Genomic DNA, 21,428 nt, shown 5'->3' on the forward strand with positions numbered 1-21,428 from the left:
TATTTTCCTTTTGTGATCAATCTTACCCTGACCAACAATTAACCTATCATGCACCTTCCAGCCCTGTTTGGTCTTGGTCTTTTCTTGCCTCCAGCTCTTCACCGCTACCTTTCCCCACCCCCTACAGTCAGTCTGAATAAGGGTCTCGACCCAAAACATGAACCATTTCTCCAAGGATACTTCCTGACCCGCTGAGTTTCTGTGGCACTGCACAAGCTGAATTGTCACACTGCAAAATGTTTTCCACCTGTTACTTGCCAGGCTTTGTCTTGCCCCACCTCGTCCAGTTTTCTACCCCACCGCACCCCATCAATCTGAACGTGGATTCCGACCCAGTCATCACCTATCCACATTTTAACTTTCTTCCTGGAACAGAGACTCAGTTCCCCTCTGCTCACAATCATCTCCAACTGGTAGAACATCTTCTCAACTTCAACAACTTATTTTCTGACTCCTCTCACTTTCGTCAAGATAAAGGTGTAGTTATGGGCACTCTCATTGGCCCGACCTTTGCTTGTCAGTTCTTGTTCTAAACGTACACAGGCACGATACCCCACTTTTTTCTGTTACATCGATGACTGTATCAGGGCTGTCTCCTGCACCCATACAGAACATGCTGATTTCATTAACTTTTCCAGTAAGTTCACCCTCCCGTCAAATTTACTTGGTCTACCTCTGACAAAATTACTTGGTCTACCTCTCCGCTTTCTTGATCTACAGAGCTTCCAACTATCACGCATTGAGCATGAGAGTCTCTGTGCCGAATTTGCCCTGGTGACCGGCATGGACCAGGCTACGGCTTGTTGCATCGTGGAGGACAACCAGCGGGTGCTGGAACTAGGTACCAAGCACTGGGTATAGCGGAGGAAGATAACAGGCCTTCAGATGGGGATAGTTGGCGAAGGCATCCTGCTTGCCTGCTAGATTTTCACACTGTAACTGCTGAAAAATGTTCCCGATGTTGGGGGAGTTCTGAACCAGGGGTCACAGTTTAAGATTAAGGGGTAGGCCATTTAGGACTGAAATGAGGACAAACTTTCTTCACCCAGAGAGTTGTGAATCTGTGGAATTCTCTGCCACAAAAGGCAGTGGAGCCCAATTCACTGGATGGTTTCAAGAGAGAGTTACATTTAGCTCTTGGGGCTAGCGACATCAAGGGATAAGGGGTAAAAACTGGAAAGAGGTACTGATTTTAGATGAATAGCCATGATCTTATTGAATGGCAGTGCTGGCTCGAAGGGCCAAATGGCCTATTCCTGCACCTATTTTCTATGTTTCAATGCTTAAGTATATGGCAATAATACTCGACGACTTGATTTTGAAGCATTCATGCATGGTGGAGGTATAATGTAGTCATAGATACAGTGGGAAAACAGGCTCTTCGGCCCAACTTGCCCACACCGGCCAACATGTCCCAGCTGCACTACCTGCTTTTGGTCCATATCCCTCCAAACCTGTCCTATCCATGTATCAGTCTAACTGTTTCATAAATGTTGGGATAGTCCCTGCCTCAACTACCTCCTCTGGCGGCTTGATCCATACACCCACCACCCTTTGTGTGGAAAAAGTTACCCCATAACAAGTTACCTCTTATAAATACTTCAAACAAAAAACATTGAAATCATACTTCTACAATGCACTAAAACATGATTTTAATATATCAAATTTCAAAAAATCCCTCCCATGGGAGGGGGGGACCACCCTCCCACACCCTCTTCCCACTCAGTTGCCTCACTCCCTCGCAGGGTACCCCCAAGGCCAGTGATCAATGATCACTCAGCCTCCCCACTTTCAAAAACGCTCCGTGGCCCCTGGTTCAGACAGAGAGCAATGCCAGATGTGAGCGGGGAACTGAGGCCAATAATCCGTGATGTCTGGATCGCAATGCTCAGCGCTTCGTGTTTTGGAGTTGGCTAATGTTATTGATTTTTAATTAGTCCGATTTGTAATTAGTTAACAAAAACTTAATTTGTTAATCTGGAATATCTAGGGGGATGGGATAAGTGTAATATTAAAATGACATGCAAGGTGTCAGGCTGTCTGTCACAACATACAGCCCCGATAACTCATTATTTCCTTCAGTATTCCTTCAATATTGGGAAGGTAGCACTATTGTCATTTGCCACTCACCACATCTTTACCACATTGATTATTTCTAAACCCCCCCCCGCCCCCCTGAATTCCTTTGACAGGTTGAATAGAAATGTCCCCAATCTCGTTGTTTTATTAATTGAACACGTAGATGAACATCCTCAAGGAGTGTAATCAGATGGAAACTGATGCAGATGCGATGTTTAAGAGCTTGTTCAAAGGGGCATATTTTAAAGGCGTGACAGAGATACTTGCAGGGGAATGTGTGAGGAAGTTATTATTTGTCTTTAGTTTTAGCTTGAACCAGGACATTTGAAATTCAAAGTTTTATATAGTAAATTGTGCTGATACTGACCAACCAATCATGTAATGAATATCATCCATTCCAGAGGTTTTATTTTTCTGATGCAATTTAACCTTCACTTGGATTTCAATCACTTCAATGTAAAAGTAATTGGGAAAGGGGAGCATTGGAACAAAAATGTGCGCTCGGTACATATTAACTGTAATATAATAATGTATTCATGTTGGTAGGTGCAATCAAAACAAAGATCTTTTTACCATTGTGTTAAAGAGGGAACTGCAGATGCTGGAAAATCAAAGGTACACAAAAATGCTGGAGAAACTCAGCGGGTGCCACTCCATTGCTCACTCATCTCTTCCCTGGAAATTTCCCTCCTTGGGTAGTTTCATAAAAATGTAACATCTGTCCCAATAATTCCTCTCTCAATTAATCGAGGGACCTCAACATACACCTCCTCTAACTTCATCTACTGTATTTGGTGTTCTCAATGTGGCCTCCTTTACATCAGAAAGACCGAGCATCGACTCGGCGACGGTTTCAATGAACACTTGCACTTGATCCACCAAAGCTTACTGGATCACCAGGTTGCTAACTATTTTACCTCCCCTTCCTCCATTGCCAAAATGAATCCACATGCAAACTGGAGGAATAGCACCTCATATTCCACATGCATACCTTAAAACCCAACAATATGAATATTGAATTCTCTAATTTTAGGTAACTAACCTACAAACCCCCTCCTGAACATTAGCAACTCTTCTCTCCTCATCTCGCACATTTTGTATTTTCACCTCTGCCCTACGTCAAACTATCTGCCTATAAAACACCCCCTTTGCCTGAATCCACCCATCATTCACCAGACTTTGTCCTGTCCCATCTTTTTCACCTTCTTCCCCTCCACAATCAGTCAGAAGAAGGGTCCAACTGGATACGTCACCTGTCCATGGTCTTAAGAGATGCTGTCTGATCCGCTGACTTAAAGCCCTGTCCCATGGTACAAGTTCGTTCCAAGAGCTCTCCCGAGTTTAAAAAAAAATCAAACTTGTGGTAAGCACGGAGAATGAACGTAGCAGTTACGTCGGAGCTCGGGGACGTCTCTTAGCGCTAACAGCAGGTACTCGGGAAGACTCGCTAGCAGCAGGTAAGCACGGGAAGACTCGTGAAGATTTTTCAACATGATGAAAAATGTCCATGAGAGCCCCGAGTACCGACGAGTGGCCATTACCGTAAATCTCCAAGTTCGAATCAGGGCAAACTCAGGAGAACTCTTGGAATGAACGCGTACCGTGGGACAGGGCTTTTACTCCAGCAATCGAGCATTTTGTAAACAAGCATCTGCAGTTCCTTGTGTGCACATTAAAAACTGTTTTTTTTCTGGAAACATAGTCACTAGTAAAGAAAGCATTCAGGCAGGTGGCTGTTGGGGAATAATTATATTAATTTTTCAGATAAAGTTAGGTTTGTGCACTGTGGTCAATGTTGAAACAGCCAGACTCAAGTCTAATCGTAAAGAATATTGTCCACAAAACATAATAATTTTATTTCATGGCCCATTTCCAAAGATTGAGGATAGGCATCAGTTGGATAAAGAATTTTCAGCAAAGAAAAGAGGAAATGTATGAGAATTCATGAGAATTTCGTAGGAAGAGGCACATCTGTACAGTGTGCCACAACCATAAATTCCATGATTTTTCTGATAACTGGTCTAATGTTTAGTTTAGAGATACAGCATGGAAACAGGCCCTTCAGTCCACGTCGATCAGCGATCATCCTGCACTTGCATTCCTAAGCTCGGGACAATTTACAATCTTTACTGAAGCCAATTAACCTACAAACCTGCATGTCCTTGGAGTGTGGGAGGAAACCAGAGCACTTGGGGAAAACCGACACGGTCACGGGGACAATGTACAAACGGCGAATAGACAGCACCCATAGCCAGGGTCAAACCCGGGTCTCTGGCGCCGTCGTGCCACCCCGAAAAAAAATCATTTCTTAAAATAAAGTCTCTGTAATGTGCTGTAATTTAAGAATTTATGGAACCAAAAGAGATATTTGAATAGAACGAAGGCAAAACAAGTATCAAAAAACAAAAAAATGTCATGAATTTCATTCCACATTTAAATATTGTAAAATTAGCTCAGAGCAAAGCTTACCAAACAGTAATTGCATAATTATACAATTAAAAAACTGTTAAATTATTAAAAATTCAATTAAACTTCCAACTTCCATAACATTTACAATTTATTCTATAGAAAGACTGGTTAGCAAACAATTCTGTTTCAACTCTTCCCTGGAATTTGCTTTAGAAGAATGCAAAAAGCAGAACTTATAGACCAGAGTCATAGTAAGCATACTTGTGATAAACAGTAGATGCTTGGAAACCTTAAAATTGATATCAACTTCATGAAATGAGACATTGAACAATGTCAGCTTAAATCTATGAAAATGTGAAATCTGGTACCTTATATTTACTCAATTTGCAGATGATAAAACAAGCTTGGAAAATCAACAGGACTATTTAATCAAAGATGGAAGCAAAGACACAGAAACATTGCATGTAATCGTAGATCTACCCATTTAAAAAAGTGTCCAAAAGGACAAATTCATTCATGAAATGTATTTGCTGGCAAGCAATCCCCGAAAGTCTGGCATACTGTTTGACCAACCCCACTACCATCCAAATCTGCCGTTAAATACAAATGACCAGGTATATGATCCAAGAACAATGAAAGAATAGCAATGTAACCCCAAATCAGAATGGTGTGCAAATTTTCACAACTAGAAGCGGTTGGTCTCCTGTTACACCTACTCATATAGTGGCGGCGCCTAACGGCAGCGGCTCGACTACAGTTGTCTGTCTTTTTTTATTTTTGTCTTGTTCAATGTATGTCTTGAGTTAGTTTTTATTATTTTTTTAGCTGTGTATATGTGGGGGGTGGTGGGGGATCTGTGGGGGAAACCGTTTAAATCTCTTCCCTGTGCGGGGACCCGACTATTCCCTGTCGGGTCTCGGATGTCGTTGGGCCTAACATCGTGGAGCCGGCGGCGACCTCCGGCCGGGACGAACCTGAGGGCTCCAGTTGCAGAGCCTGCGGAACTGACATCGCGGAGCTGGCCAACTTCGGAGCGGGAAGAGCTGTGGTGGCGTGCGGCTGCGACCCGACTTTTGGAGTTCGGAGGCATCGGCCGCAGACCCGGTGGACGGGAACATCGTGAGCTCGCAGGTCCCTGGTGGGAGACCACTTTTCCGAGCTCCGCAATGGCGACTTCTCCCGCTGGAATCGCGGGTTTAAGGACATGGAGCCGGGGCCTAACATCGCCCCGCGTGGCTTAAACGGCCTCATACTTACCATCGCCCGCCGGGGGCTTTAACATCGGAGCCCCAGTTCGCCTCGACACTGCAGTTGGACTGCTGGACCACAGGAGAAGGAACAAAGGGATGAGATAAAGACTTTGCCTTCCATCACAGTGAGGAGATGTTGGAGACTCACTGTGATGGATGTTTATGTAAACAATGTTAAGTGTGGGTCTTGGATTGTTTTGTAATGTAAAAAAACTGTAGAAATGATATTTCGTTCAAACCTAGGTTTGAATGACAATAAATTGCATTCTATTCTATTCTATTCTATTCTATTCTATACTTGCCCCATCATATGTAACCGCCCAGGTTGGCAAACATTACCATCAATGCTTCCCTGAGGCAAAGGTCAACGTTTCTTGGTAACATATTTTTAATACGCGTGACCTTATGTTGTACTTCAGGATCTCTTGGTAAAAATCTCTTTTTTGCACATCTTAGGTGGTATTATATTTTAAATGCACCAGCTTTTATCATTGATCTTACAGTTTATCAGCTTTGAAATAATTACAGATCTGTAACATTGCTTAGCCACATTGAATCTCTGCAATTCATCACGTATCAACAATTCTGTGGCCATCAGTATTTTCAAAATCACTGGAATCAAAATTTGAAAGGACACTGGTGTACTAAAGAGACATGCAAGTCTGCAGATGCTGGAGGAACTAAGCAAGTCAGGCTGCATTGTTGCGGAAAATGGACAGATAATGTTTCGGATTGGGACCCCTTGAGGGTGAAGAGCAGAGGGTAGAAAGAGGCGGGGGGGGGGGGGGAGAACTGGGGGGGTGGTACTTGAACCTAGAGAATTCAATGTTTATGCCATTGAGTTACCCAAGCAGAATGTGAGATACTGATCTACTAGTTTATGTTTAGTCTGCCATTGGAAGAGCCAGATGACAGAAAGGTTGGTAAGGAAATGAGAAGGGGTGTTATTTCTCCCTAAACCAATGTATAACCTGTTATCAATATGTGTACAGTACTTAAATAACAAATGTAAAAGTTGAAAAAAGAAAAATATACTCCATTAATTAATAACGTAATCGCATAATACACAATTTTTTTAAAGTACTTAATCAAATATCCAATATTAGCTCACCTCGGAAAATAGTGTAATTGGTTTTATGACTATCCAGACTAATGTTTGATTTTAATGCAACAATATGACTAACTAATTGTCTCCATTTTAAGCAGTTGTTCAAAGTGTATTACCTAAATTTGATGGAAAAAAAATGATATTTTTATTTCATATTTGGTATGAATGGAATGGGCAGGCAACTATGGAATTACAGATGCATCAACCTACTTGTGGGATGACTGTCTTACAACTATCACTTGTAGGAATTAAAATGATGCATGCTGAACTTTCCACAGGAATGATATGGACAGCAATGGACATAATTTTCCTCAGACCCACCTTTACTGAACCTGGACTTGAAAATAGAGTGACAGCTGGATCTACAAGCCGGGACTCAGCATGTATCCTGCACAGCCGGCCTCTGAGCTCTGCATTCTGAGCTAAAGCCTGACAAAAGTCATTAAGGAAATACAGAGCATTAATTATTAAATACAGACAGTCTGTATACAAACACCAAGCACATTAACTGCTTAAAATGCACAAATATTGTTTCGATATGAAAGGTGATTTTATAATTTTGATAAATGCACAATTTAAAAAGACAAACAGGAGTTACAAGAATGAATTTCCCTCAAATGTTGTGCTGTATTCAAAATTACAGCAAAAACTGCAGTTTATTTTAAAGAACAGTTTACTCAAAAATGAATTTAAAATATGATTAATTATACCAGGGAGTACAATCAGAGGAACTGTAGTTATGACTTGCTGGAAGGAAGCAGGTTTTATTTTAGTATCTTTCATGTGACTTTGCAAAAGCTTCAAAGAATAACACCCCAATTCATAAAGCAATAAATACAAGAAACAAGGCATAGATTGCAGGAGCTGCTTAAAAGGTGGGACAGCTGGGGGAGGGAGCTTTTTGACAACTGACCCATATAATCAAAAGGAATTTTTGAATTTAAGATATTGCCACAGACTTGCATAAGATGTTGAATTAGAAAGCAGAAAAAACAGTTGGGGAGATGAGAAGAATTTAAAGGAATGTGAAAAATAATAGGTATTTTAAATTGAATGGATGCCAGATTAGCAGCCAAGGTAAGCCAGGGAACACGCTGACAGGACTCGGTCAAGGCCAGAAAGTAATCAAAAGGAGTGGACAAAGATTTCAGCAAGTAATTTGATAAGGCTGGACAGAGCCAACATTGGTTAAGAAAAGGACAGTCAGCCTCCGTGATAAATAGGATTTCAGGCCATCGACTGGTCAAATTCAGGATCAAATGTATCCATCAAGGTTGCAAATGGTCTGGTATAGATGCAGACAGTCAGAAAGAGACAAGAGCTTGAGGTCAAGGATGTGTGTTTGTGGGAGAACCACAAAGCAATGCATTTGAGGAACCCATTCCTAGCTGTCCAATCAGCATGGTGAATCAGTAGAGACATGGTCGGTTCAACACAAGCTCATGATCTGCACTATTAACACAAATGTAGAATTCAATTGTTTTCAGGATGTTAGAAATGCAGCATTTGGATGAGAATAGAGAGGACCAAAAATATAGATTTGAGGTAAAATCATTACTTCAATAACCCCATTCTAAGGCCAAATCAATGGTCTCAGTTCTATTTCCAAATTAGATTTCCAAAGAGGGCTGAAAAATTATAGTTACAAAGAGAGAATCCAGCCTATCTTGGGTGTTTTATGTGACATATTTAGCCACATGTAGCATTACAAAAAATATCCTTGTCCAACTCTGTCCTGGCACTGCTCGTCTGCTGCTGAAACTGTCATTTGTGCCTTTGTTACCTCTAAAGTCAACCATCCCCAAATGTTCCAGGCTGACTTCCCTCTTACTGTTAATATTTCTCATTGCTTGCGTACTAGCTTACAAATGGACCCATTCATTAATCAACCTGCAATTATTAATGTTGCCTTCTGATTTAGCCTTCTATGTCTTTGCCCTTTAGTTATTACTCATCTCCTAAAGTTATATAATCTCCTTAACACTCTTCTAGTCCTGGTGTCTTGATTGTTCCCAAAGCTAATTGCTCCAGCTCTGTCCTTGCTGTTAGCTGCCATCCTTAAGCTCTGGAGTCTCCTCCTGTATTAGCTGCAAATATTTCAAGCACTGACATGACTACCTCAGCCTAGAGAACCATTGAGCAGATCAAATGGAAGGTGTTTCCTGTGATCTTGAGTGCTCTGTTCAATTCTGTCGTTCATCTGCAGCTCCCACCCGTCACTGGTTATCTTCTTTGTCTGTAGTTCAATCTGAAGGAGATATGATCTTGCTCTTTGTTACATTCTCAAAGAGCTCTTTTGTCAGAGCAGAAACAAAGCTCTCACTTACAATTGTTCTCACCAGTATGCAGAGGGATCCAAGTAGTCAGTACTGAGATATCAATCCTTTGGTGCATATTTCAAGTTGCTGCAAAAATCTCTCCAAGAGACACTTCATTTAATATTATAAGATACTTCATTTAATATTATAATGAACATATCTCTCCAATGTATGTTAATTATCCTCATCCTAAGTCTCAACACATAGACAATAGGTGCAGGAGAAGGCCATTTGGCCCTTCGAGCCAGCACTGCCATTCAGTGCGATCATGACTGATCATCCCCAATCAGTACCCCGTTCCTGCCTTCTCCCCATATCCCTTGACTCCGCTATTTTTAAGAGCCCTATCTAGCTCTCTTGAAAGCATCCAGAGAAAGCACCCACAAATGGGTTTCACATTTTCATCTGGGTACAGGTACTGTGCAAGGCTGCACTATTATCTACACAAGATATCAACTTAGTTAAGCCTACTGCTTGGTCATGAACAGAAATTAGATTTGAATAAATGAAACTTGTTCCACAATCGTTATTACTGCTCCAGTCATGGAACTCTACCTGCAGGCACAGATTTTCTTAATAAGGCAAAGACAAATGCTGAATGCCATAGATAAAATTCTTGCAAATTATAGTTTACAGATTCAAATCGTTTTTGCAACAAGATCAGACACGAAAGCAGTTGAAAGCCAACCACAAGGTGCTAGCGGGATCGAATTTTGTTTAATTCAACACTCTTCTGCTTCCCAATTAAACTTAGTGGTCTTTATTATGTAGCAGTTCTTCAAAGATATTTGTTTCTTAACATTAGTAGCTCTATGGTTGGAGATAAACATGTATAATGTGATAAAAATAAGGAAGGTTTGCAATCTTGCAAAGAATTGTAAGTATTTTCACACAAGTCAGAACAAAGGACACAAAATGCACATGATGTGTGTCACCTGGCCCCTCAAGCCTGTCCAACTGTTCAATATGATCATGTTGAACTGTCCCACGTCTCAATTCCTTCTCTCTGTCAGATCCCCAATATTTTCACTCCTTGATCTTCCAAAAATGTATCCACCAGACAAATGCAGTGATTGATCAGCCGCCCAAAGATGTCTACATTACATCGGTTTTAAAATGATTGGCCCCATATCATGAAATTAAGTTTTCATTAGGGATTCTTCCACTATTGATTTCTACCTTGTCAGGCCCCGTTAGGATCTTGTATGTTGTAATAGGATCATCCCTTCATAATTCTATAGACTAAATAATACCAACCCAACATGTATAGCTTCAGTAGACTAGATCAAAGGTTGCCTCATGAAAGACTGTAGTGACAATTGATATTTAAATCTGGAGGAATACGAGGCAACATAATTTAAATAAGATAAGTGACAGACCCAAGATTTAAGAGCTCATATACCTACATCTCGAGGACATGTAGAAAACGATGCACCAGAGTAAGCATATTTACCACAAGCACTTCACATTTCTCAGCATTAACACTATGACTTCAAAGCAACACTAACATATTTTGAAGTCAATGACATTTTTTAGTCCAATGATTATTAATTATACAGGAAAAATGTAGATGGCGAGCTCCCACAAACAGCATGATGAACAAATCGTGTTACCAATATTGACTCAAGGATAAATATTGGCAGGAAATCAGGGACAGCTTCCACATTCTTATTCAAAATGCTACCACATGACCTTTTATGAGCACCAAGTATCTACAACCCATGAAAAAGCATTGCAGTACAGTTGTCAGCTGGGATAACTATTGAAATGTAGCGGGAAAGTAGAAAAAAGTTTGTTAAATTACTCAAAACAGAATCACAGCACAGAAATGCGCCCTTAGGGTCCACCTGGTCGACACCAACTATAATGTCTTGAAAACCAAATGAACACATGTCTTCAAAGGAAGACAGTGAAGTATACACAAAGAGAAAGATTATGGATGGGATAGTAATATTCAAAACTTATAATACAAACACTTTTAATGGAAGTTGATGTGTCAGTTGGCGAAAATCAATTCTAAATAGTAGAAATAGTGAAATAGGCTTTTATCTTAATCTTTCAATCCTCATCAGATATAGAAGCAGTGATGGGGAATTGCAGGGTTGCCTTCATTGTACTACCATTTGAGGAAGGGGAGAAGAACAAATTGGAAAACAAGATGCGAATAGACATACACAATTATGAAGTAAATGGAAATAGACAGGGGCTAAAAAGAAAGCGGGAATGTGCAGATTAATAAGTAACACAAATGCATCATAAGGAAATTGCAACAGGAAACCAACATTCGCTTTAGTTACATGGCATATCAAAACTATAAAACACATGCAAATTTCTTATTCTTTAGAACAGAACTGAACAATACAGCACAAGAATAGGCATGTCAGCCGGTAACGTTTGTGTCGAACAAGATGCCAAGACTCTCACTCACCCATACCCCATATTCCTCTATTCCCTGCATGTTCATTTGCCTATCCAAAAGTTATTTAAATGCCTCATATCATATGTAGTTCAGCCAGTAACCCTGGCAGCACGTTCTTGGCACTCACTAGCCTCTGTGCAAAGAAACCTTGACTCGCATATCTCCTTTAAGCCTTGCCCCTCTCATCATAAAACTGTGCCCTCAAGTATGTGATATTTCCATCCTGTAATAAAGACCGGCTGAGTAAAAGGAGCTACATAAGCTACTCCCCAGTCCTCCAGGGCCTTGCCTGTGTCTAGAGAAGATGCAATGATCTTTGTCACGGTCCCCATAATTTCCTCTTGCCCCCCTCAGTAACCTCAATAAATCTCATCAGGTCCTGGGGATCAATTCACATCAATGCTCTTCAAGAGTTCCACATCACCTCCTCAATCTCAAACTGCCCTTGCATATTAGTATTCTAATTTCTAGAAAAATGCTCATCCCACGCACCAAAAGCTTTTCATTGAACCTTGGTACACGTGACAGTAAACTAAACTGAACTGATCTGTTTTGTATTCAATGCCTACTATGTTCTGTGCGCTGAAGCAAAGCAAGAATTTCATTGTCCTATCAGGGACACATGACAATAAACGAACTTGAACTTGAACTGAACCCCACCACAGATACTTGGGGCCATAACATAGATGACCAGTATACCCATTTAAGGTAAAACCATTCTACTAGTGCACATAAAAGGCCATACTGCATGGATACGTGTCCTTCGATCTATCTCATCCATGTCAACCAAGATCTCCATCCATCTAAGCTAGTCATTTGCCTGTGTTTGACCCATTTCACTCCAAATCCCTCCTCTGCATGTACATGTCCAAATGTCTTTTCAATGATATTACACTTGCTTCAATCACTTTCTAATAAGTCTTTCCCCTCTCACCTTAAGCTGATGCCCTCTACTTCTTGAATCCCCAAGAAACAAGCAACTGTTGATGCTGGATTACAGAGTGCTCCTGTAGGGTGACCAAAACTGAACAATAATCCAGGTGCAGCTTCACCAACTTCCGTATATATATAATGTTTATTTATATAACACTTTTCATCAAAACCAGTATTTGAACCAAAGTGCTTAATATAACATCCCAACTTCTATACACAATGCCCTGACTGATGAAGGCCAGCATGCCAAAACCTTCCTTGACTATCCTGTCTACCTGCGATTCCACCCTCGGGCAAACCACCAGCTTGTACTACTCGATCTCCGTTCTAAAACTAACCAGTGTCTGCTCATACACTGGTGAAATCTTACCCTGGTCTGATTTCCCGAAAATGCAACACCTTGCACTTATTTGAAGTAAACTCGATTTGCCCTTTCTCAATCCACAATCAAGATCCCGCTGCAAGTCTTGACAGCCACCTTCTTACCAGCAATTTTAGTCTCAGGGACATGATCTCCCATGCAGAAAGTCATGTTGACTATCCCTAATCAACCTGCCTTTCCAAATTCATGTATATCTTATTGCTCAGAATCCTCCCAACTTTCCCACCAAATATACAAGACTTACTGGTCTATAGTTCCCAGTTTTTCCTTCAGCACCCTTCTTGAATAAAAGAAAAACATTAACCATCCTCCAGTCTCCCAACAACTCGCCCATGGCAAATGATGATGTATGCATCCCAGCCATAGCTCCTGCAATTTCTTCCCTAGCATCCCAGTGTTCCTGAATATACCTGCTCAATCTCCAGAGATTTATCTACCTTCTTGCTTTTTAAAAGATGTCTGGCATCTCCTCTTCTATAATATCAACAATCCTCAAGACAACCTCATTAAACTTTTGCAAATATTCATGTCTTTCCCCACAGTAAAACAGAGGAGGAATATTCATTGCCTTGCCCATCTCCTGCAGCTTTACCTGCAGACTTCCATTTTAGTCTTTGATGGGCCCTTTTTACTTCTGTTACTCTTTTTTCGTTGATATACTTAAAAAATCTCTTTGGGTTGTCCTTAATCTCCTCTGCCAAGGATATCTCATTCTGCCAAGGGTATCTTTTACTTCCCGATTTCCTTCCTAAGTACGCTCTTTCATACTCCTCCAGGATTCACTTGATGCCAATTGCCTGTATCTAACCTACGCTTAGATTTTTCTGACCAGCCTCAGTACCTCATCCAGAGTTTTCTACTCTTTCACCCTTTCCTTTTACTTTAACAGGAATATATAGACTTAGAAACATTCCAACTGTAACTTCTGATCAGTTTGGTTACTTTTAAATTGCTCTCTGTCAGTCTCCTGCCCATCTTGTCCACTGAACTTGCTGTTGTTGACCCCTCGATCAACCTCTAGCCTCTCATTTGCTTCTCCATTGCTTTGGATTCCACAATTTTCCAGACAGAACTGAGAAATAAGATAACTGCTGAAAAATTACTTCAATTTATACCTTTTTTTGCAAATGGCAAAATGGCAGCAGCAGCAATTTCCCAGATTAGCAGATCGATCAAATAAATCAAACTAGAAAAGGCAAAAGGATTAACTCAAGATGAACCAATAATGGCAAAGGCTGCAAAGGCAGTGGACATCTTCATCAATTCAGGAAGCTACATACATAAAGGTGTAATGGAAATTTAGACATCAGTCTCTAAACTTACCGAGCTCAAGGCAGTTTTTAGGCCAATGATCTGTGCTGATGGAGAATTGCAAACATCATGTTCTGATACCAACTGCTTCAGTTTCTCCCTTTCCATTACCATTGAATTATACACCGATTTCAGAGCAGAATGAACTACCACACAAAAAAATAACCAAGTTAATTTATATTGACGTGGACTTAACCAATCAAACTTACACATATAATTGAACAAAGGCATTTTTCAAATTACAGCAGTATTGAAATAAACACGAGAATGGGAATACACAGATATACAATGCCCTCCATAAGACCCATCATTTATTTATTTGCCTCTGTACTCCACAATTTGAGGTATGCAATAAAAAATAAAGAAAATCACATGTGATTAAAGAGCACATTGTCAGACTTTATTAAAGGCCATTTTTATACATTTTGGTTTCACCATGTAGAAATTACAGCTGTGTTTATACATAGTCCCCTCATTTCAGGGCACCATAATGTTTGGGACACATGGCTTCACATGCATTTGTAATTGCTCAGACGTGTTTAATCGCCTCCTTATGCAGGTATAAGAAAGCTCTCAGCACCTAGTCTTTCCTCCAGTCTTTCTATCAACTTTGGAAACTTTTATTGCTGTTTAACAACATGAGGACCAAAGTTGTGCCAATGGTCAAAGAAGCCATTATGAGACTGAGAAGCAAGAATAAAACTGTTAGATACATCAGCCAAACCTTAGGCTTACCAAAATCAACTGTTTGGAACATATTAAGAAGAAAGAGAGAACTGATGAGCTTACTAATGCAAATGGAATCTCACACCAAGGAAGATCTCCACAGCTGATGAACAATTCTCTCTAAAATAAAGAAAAATCCCCAAACACCTGTCCGACAGATCAGAAACACTCTTCAGGAGTTAGGTGTGGATTTGTCAATGACCACTGTCCGCTGAAGACATCATGAACAGAAATACAGAGGCTACACTGCAAGATGCAAACCACTGGTTAGCTGCAAAAATAGAATGGCCAGGTTAAAGTTTGCCAAGAAATTCTTAAAAGAGCAACCTGTTCTGGAAATAGGTCTTGAGGACAGATTAATTTATATCAGAGTGATGTCAAGAGCAAAGTATGGAGGAGAGAAGGAACTGCCCAAGATACAAAGCATACCACCTCATCTGTGAAACACAGTGGTGGGGGTGTTATGGCCTGGACATGTATGGCTGCTGAAGGTACTGGCTCACTTATCTTCATTGATGATACAACTGCTGATGGTAATAGCATAATGAATTCTGAGTGTAAAGACACATCCTATCTGATCAAGTTCAAACAAATGCCTAAAAACTCATTGGCCGGCAGTTCATTCTACAGCAAAATAATGATCCCAAACATACTGTTAAAGCACAAAGGAGTTTTTCAAAGATAAAAGATGGTCAATTCTTGAGTGGCCAAGTCAATCGCACGATCGGAACCCAATTGAGAAAACTGAAGGGGACTTGCCCCCAAAATGAGCATAAACTAAAGATGGCTGCAATACATGCCTGGCAGAGCATCACCAGAGAAGACACCCAGCAACTGGTGATGTCCAAGAATCGCAGACTTCAAGCAGTCATTGCATGCAAAGGATATGCAACAAAAATACTAAGCATGACTACTTTCATTTACATGACATTGCTGTGTTCCAAACATTATGGTGCCCTGAAATGTGGGGACTATGTTTAAACACAGCTGTAATTTATACATGGTGAAACAAAATGTATAAAAATGGCTTTTAATAAAGTCTGACAATGTGCACTTTAACCACATGTTATTTTTTTTCTATTACATACGTCAAATTGTTGAGTACAGAGGCAAATAAATGATGGCCCAAACATTATGTAGGGCACTGTATTCTAACTCAAATTCATAGTATTCTATAAACCTAAAGAATTATAACCATTGTGTATAATGAATTGAATTTGGCAGTCAACAGATTTAAATTCAACTGATTTGTTCTTGTTCCATCTTTTTACTCTCTCTCACAGTATCTTGTAATGAACATAACTTGCACTTAAACAACTTCCAAAATGAATTGCTGAACTAATTTCAAGTAGTCACTTGGACAAAACCCAGTAATTTTTACTAACCACCAATCTGAAAATATTCTACCACCAGGCAATATCCAAAATTAGTTTTTATTTCTAGAAGATGTAGACTGCCAAATGTACATGAGATACCAACTTCAGAGTTACAGCAATATTGAAATATTACATAATCTTCATGGTGGTATCCTTCATCCCAAGCATGTGCAAAAGTTTTGATATTGGAAAGTGAAAGATGATATTACTACCTTCCTGAGCAACAAGGCAGAAATCCTCATGCAGTTTTGTATAATCTGTAGGCCACTCTGAACCATCTGAAAAATCTTTTGTTTCCACAGGAAATACCTCAGACAGGTTAGGGTTTGATGCATGCAGTCTCGTTGGGTTGTCAGGGATGCAAGGAACCTAAGCAAAAAGAAAAGGCTATTACTCCTTGCAAAATAGATTATGGAGAGGTAAAACCACAAGAATATTCTGTACAGATTTTCATTTGATAGTCAACCACCATACAGAAGTGCCGAGAATGGAAGAAGAGTTAAAATATTAAAATATTTCCCAGTAGATTTTCTTCAATACTTTGTATTTGCTAAAAAAAATAGCATAGATAGATAACTGCACTGTCTGAATTAAGAACTGCAATAATTATTATTGAAAGTTAATATCAGTAGATAGCTTACTATCCTTCAGAATCGTGTGGAAAGTAAGGGGTGTTGATCAGCAAACTCGAGATGTAGATCATCAATGTTACACATTTCGAAGATCAATTACTTATCTCATGACGTTTACTCTGATGCACAATTTGAAATAATGAATAGAATTATTTAGATTACTTCTTTCAAAGCTGCATCACCTGTAATGTTGATTTAGCATCTTTACCAAAACTTTTGGTCCGCCATCTTCTCTGAAAACGCTTGTCCTTCTTGGAACCCTCAAAAACGTATCCCTTCATCAAAAATGAAGAAAAACAATTTCATTAGTGAACAATCCTCAAGAGTTTATCTTATTAAGCTTCTCCAATTCACATCCAAATAAATTATATTCACTTTAGCTTCAACTTAAACTTTGGTAAACAAACACGTCTGATTATCATACCTGAATAGCATTAATAGATGGTGCTGAATATGTCCTATGAATAACTTCCATACTCTGTAGCAGCTGCATTAATTCTGTTAAATTGGAATGGCAGTGAGAAAGATCTGGAACAGAGAAAAGGGTTCACAAAGAAGTTTTCAAATGAAAAGTTCTATCAAATGAAAATAAAATATTTAGATTCCCAAACCCAATTGAAATACAAGATGCAAAGACAAGAAGGAACTTCCATAACACAGTAGGTAGCAGAGCAGTGGCAGAGGAATCAAAGTTATTTTTTGAGACACTAAATCTGTGGTGTAATGACATCATGTCTGATCCATGATTCAGCTATCTACATTCACCTTTACCTTTTAATCTTAATACCTTCTGTTAATGAAAGTCCATCAATTCCACACTGAAACTTATCCAGTGCCATTTATGGATTAGATTTCTACTTTCTGCATAGAATGGCTTCCCAACTTCAACCTCTAAGCATCCAGCTGAAATAGTTTGATTTTGCTCCTAAATCAAACTCTGTTCCTATGTCAGCAACATCAACACTGGGAGGGGGCAGGAGGGTTTTGTTCCCAGAAAACAGTCTACAATCACAATTTTCCTGAATGCAAAGCCACATCAATTGTGCATCTGTCGAGAAATGCAAGTTGAATAAAACACTTTATTCCACGTAAATTAATTGAGAATTTTATTCTGCATCTCAGGGCAGCCCAGTGGTAGAGATGCTGACTTACGGCGCCAGAGACGTAGGTTTGATACTAACTACGGGCCGAAGGGCCTGTTCTGCGCTGTATCTCAAAAGTCTCAAGTCTAAAGTAATCTCAATTTTTTTGTACAGCAGAAATAACAGTTTCCACACCTTCATAACCTGAAAATCAAATACCACCTTGCTTCTAAATTCCAGCAGATACAAGGATAGGCTGACTAATCATTTGATATAAGCAGTGGTGAAAGGTAATAGACTATTACATTTCTCAGAGTTGCTTTGTAAAGATCAACAGTAGAAAATGTGATGTTCATGCACCAAAGTTCATTTGCCACGGTTTTTGTTCATTCACTGCACGCAGTAACACACCTGCAATTTCATCTTCAGTCCTTGTGGCATGACCAAGATAGGATTCAAGTCATTTCCAAATAACACAATTTATTGTGGCCCCAACACAGAACTTTAATGACACAGGATACCTGCTGGTGATTCTTTTTGTCAGACAGTTTTGTTACAAAATCAAGAATTGGCATCAATTCTGAGGTTCAAACTTAAATCTCTCATGTAGGATTTTACCAAATATCTTTGGATATTGATGAATACATTCCTTTGTTTAGTGTTAGCTAGCATTTCATAAAAACTCAAAGTCTGGTTTATAGGAAATTACCTCACCTTTGGGCTCGCTGAAAATGTTCCCAAGTACGTAATCACCGTCACACTTTGGCCAGTAGTTCTTTTCATATACAGAATCCGTCATCGCATACATCAATAAATGTATTGAGGATGTAACGGTGGTAAAAACCATCAGGAGGCGTGCCAATCAGAAACCTTGGCTAACTGGGGAAGTGTGTTCCCTACTGAGAATCCGGAATGCGGCATTCAAATCTGGGGACAACGAGGCATACAAACTGGCAAGGGGTAACCTATCCCGGGGGATCAGGGAAGCGAAGAGGCTGTACGGACAAAAACTCAATAGCCACTTCACAAATGACAAAGACACACGTCGCTTGTGGCAGGGATTTCAGACCATCACTGACTACAAGCCCCCCCCCGCTGCGGATATGCCAAAACAACCCCTCCCTACCAGATGAACTGAACGAGTTCTACGCACGGTTTGAGGTTAAAAACAGCACCCAGACACGTGCACTACTGCCATCTCCCAGTGACCAGTCGCTCAGGCTGTCCGCAGCCAGAGTTAAAAAGGCCTTTGCCAGCGTCAATCCACGCAAAGCTGCAGGGCCGGACAACATTCCTGGATGCGTTCTAAGAGACTGTGCCGAGCAACTGAAAGATGTCTTCACAGACATTTTTAACATCTCACTCAGCCAGGCAGTAGTGCCCAACTGTCTTAAGAGTGCCACCATCGTCCCTGTCCCGAAGAAACCAAACCCAGCCTGCCATAATGACTTTCGACCAGTGGCCCTAACACCCATTGTAATGAAGTGTTTTGAGCGACTAGTTATGCAGCACATCAAAAATAGTCTACCTGCCGACCTAGACCCACTGCAGTTCGCCTACAGAGCCAACCGATCCACAGAGGACGCAGTCTCAACAACACTGAACCTCGTATTGTCACATCTCGATCGGAAAAATACCTATGCCAGGATCCTCTTCATAGACTTCAGCTCTGCTTTCAATACAATCATTCCGCAGCAGCTGGTGGAGAAGTTGGAGCTATTGGGGCTTGATGCTGGCACATGCAACTGGGTCCTGAACTTTCTGTCGCAACGGCAGCAGACAGTCAGGGTGGGCAGTAGGACATCAAAAACCATAGCCGTGAGCACTGGCTCACCCCAAGGCTGTGTCCTAAGCCCCCTTCTGTTTAGTCTGCTGACACACGACTGTACTGCCAGACTCAATAACAACTTCATCAACAAGTTCGCTGATGACACAACAGTGGTGGGTCTCATCAGTGACAATGATGAATCGGCGTACAGGATGGAGGTGGAGCTGCTCACAGGTTGGTGCAAATCCCACAACCTCATTCTTAACGTGGGAAAAACTAAGGAGATGGTGGTTGACTTCAGGAGGGCGGGGAAACAACACCATACACCTCTGCACATCGACGGAGCTGATGTGGAAAGGGTCAGCAGCATGAAGTTCCTAGGACTACATCTGTCTGATGACCTGACGTCCACGGCCAACACCACAGCTCTGGTCAAGAGAGCCCAGCAGCGACTTCACCCTCTCCGAAGACTACGTAAAGCAGGCCTCCCCACTACACACCTACGGACTTTTTATAGGGGGACTGTCGAGAGCACACTGACCTACGGCATCACTTCCTGGTTCGGGAGCTGCAAGGCGTACGAATGGCACCAACTAGACAGGATAGTGAAGACCGCAAGCAGGATTATTGGTGCTCCACTCCCCTTCCTGCTGGACATATACAGGAAGAGATGTATCATCTCCATCATCAAAGACCCTTACCACCCATCGCATGACATTTTCTCCATCCTCCCATCTGGGAAGAGGTACAGGAGCATTAGCTGCAAAACCAGCAGGATGCTCCTCGGCTTCTTCCCACAGGCTATAAGACTGTTAAATGGACTTTGCCCCCTGCCAAGTATCGCGCACAAACCCCCACACTGCAGCAGAGCCACTGTTGTACCGCTGCCGGTCGGAACGGCTGTTGAATGTTTAGTAGAGTGTTAAATTTGTTCATGATACATGTATTTTTTATTTCTATTTATTTTTTGATGCACACTGAATGGACACTGGTTGAGCAACGTTTTTTTGTTTCCTCTGGGTATGCGAATACTCAGGAAATGACAATAAAGATATACAATACAATTTACAGCATTAAGGGCCTGTCCCACTTACGTGTCCTTGGCACGCAAATTACGCGACATTGTGGTCGCGCTGAGGTGCACGGGCATCGTGTGGCTGTGCGGGGCGGTCACACTGAGAAGCGTGGAGGGGTATGTAGTTGTGCGTGACATCGCGCGGGGCTCCGAGACTTTTGTGGCGAACAAAATCTTTGCGGACCAACCGCCTGTCGCGTAACTGACGTCCAAAGTGGGACAGGCCCAAGACCCTGGCGCGATGCAACGTCTCACCTTCAACAGCAGCAGAAGCAGGCAAACGATCGTCGAGCTCGGCCTGGGGCTCATTGCCGTTGCGGATCCAGATCTGCCCCCACTCCTACTCCCAGAGCAGGGCCAAGAAAATTGAAGATATTCATAAAATGCTGGAGTAACTCAGCGGGACCGGCAGCATCTCTGGGGAGAAGGAATGGGTGACGTTTCGGGTCAAGACCTTTCAGACTGAAGAAGAATCTCGACATGAAACGTCACCCATTGCTTCTCTCCAGAGATGCTGCCAGTCCGGCTGAGTTGCTCCAGCATTTTTTGTCTATCTTCAA

At 41.2% G+C, this 21,428-nt stretch overlaps 1 protein-coding gene across 4 annotated transcripts in view; it reads right to left on the minus strand.

The window, feature by feature from the left end:
• The window catches only part of osbpl3b (oxysterol binding protein-like 3b), a 158,657-nt gene that overhangs the window by 61,030 nt on the left and 76,199 nt on the right, over positions 1 to 21,428 (minus strand). For 3 of the 4 annotated variants that reach the window (XM_055659396.1, XM_055659380.1, XM_055659388.1), the window contains exons 8-11: positions 17,368 to 17,471; positions 17,126 to 17,218; positions 16,524 to 16,680; positions 14,222 to 14,355 (exon numbers count right to left, since the gene is read on the minus strand). In XM_055659396.1, coding sequence (XP_055515371.1) covers positions 14,222 to 14,355; positions 16,524 to 16,680; positions 17,126 to 17,218; positions 17,368 to 17,471 — 488 coding nt within the window. Of the gene's footprint in view, positions 1 to 7,167; positions 7,276 to 14,221; positions 14,356 to 16,523; positions 16,681 to 17,125; positions 17,219 to 17,367; positions 17,472 to 21,428 lie in introns of all 4 variants that reach the window. The other variant, XM_055659404.1, reaches the window with a different exon arrangement.

This window comes from Leucoraja erinacea, chromosome 2 (genome assembly GCF_028641065.1).
Source record: "Leucoraja erinacea ecotype New England chromosome 2, Leri_hhj_1, whole genome shotgun sequence".
Classification (NCBI taxonomy): domain Eukaryota; kingdom Metazoa; phylum Chordata; class Chondrichthyes; order Rajiformes; family Rajidae; genus Leucoraja; species Leucoraja erinaceus.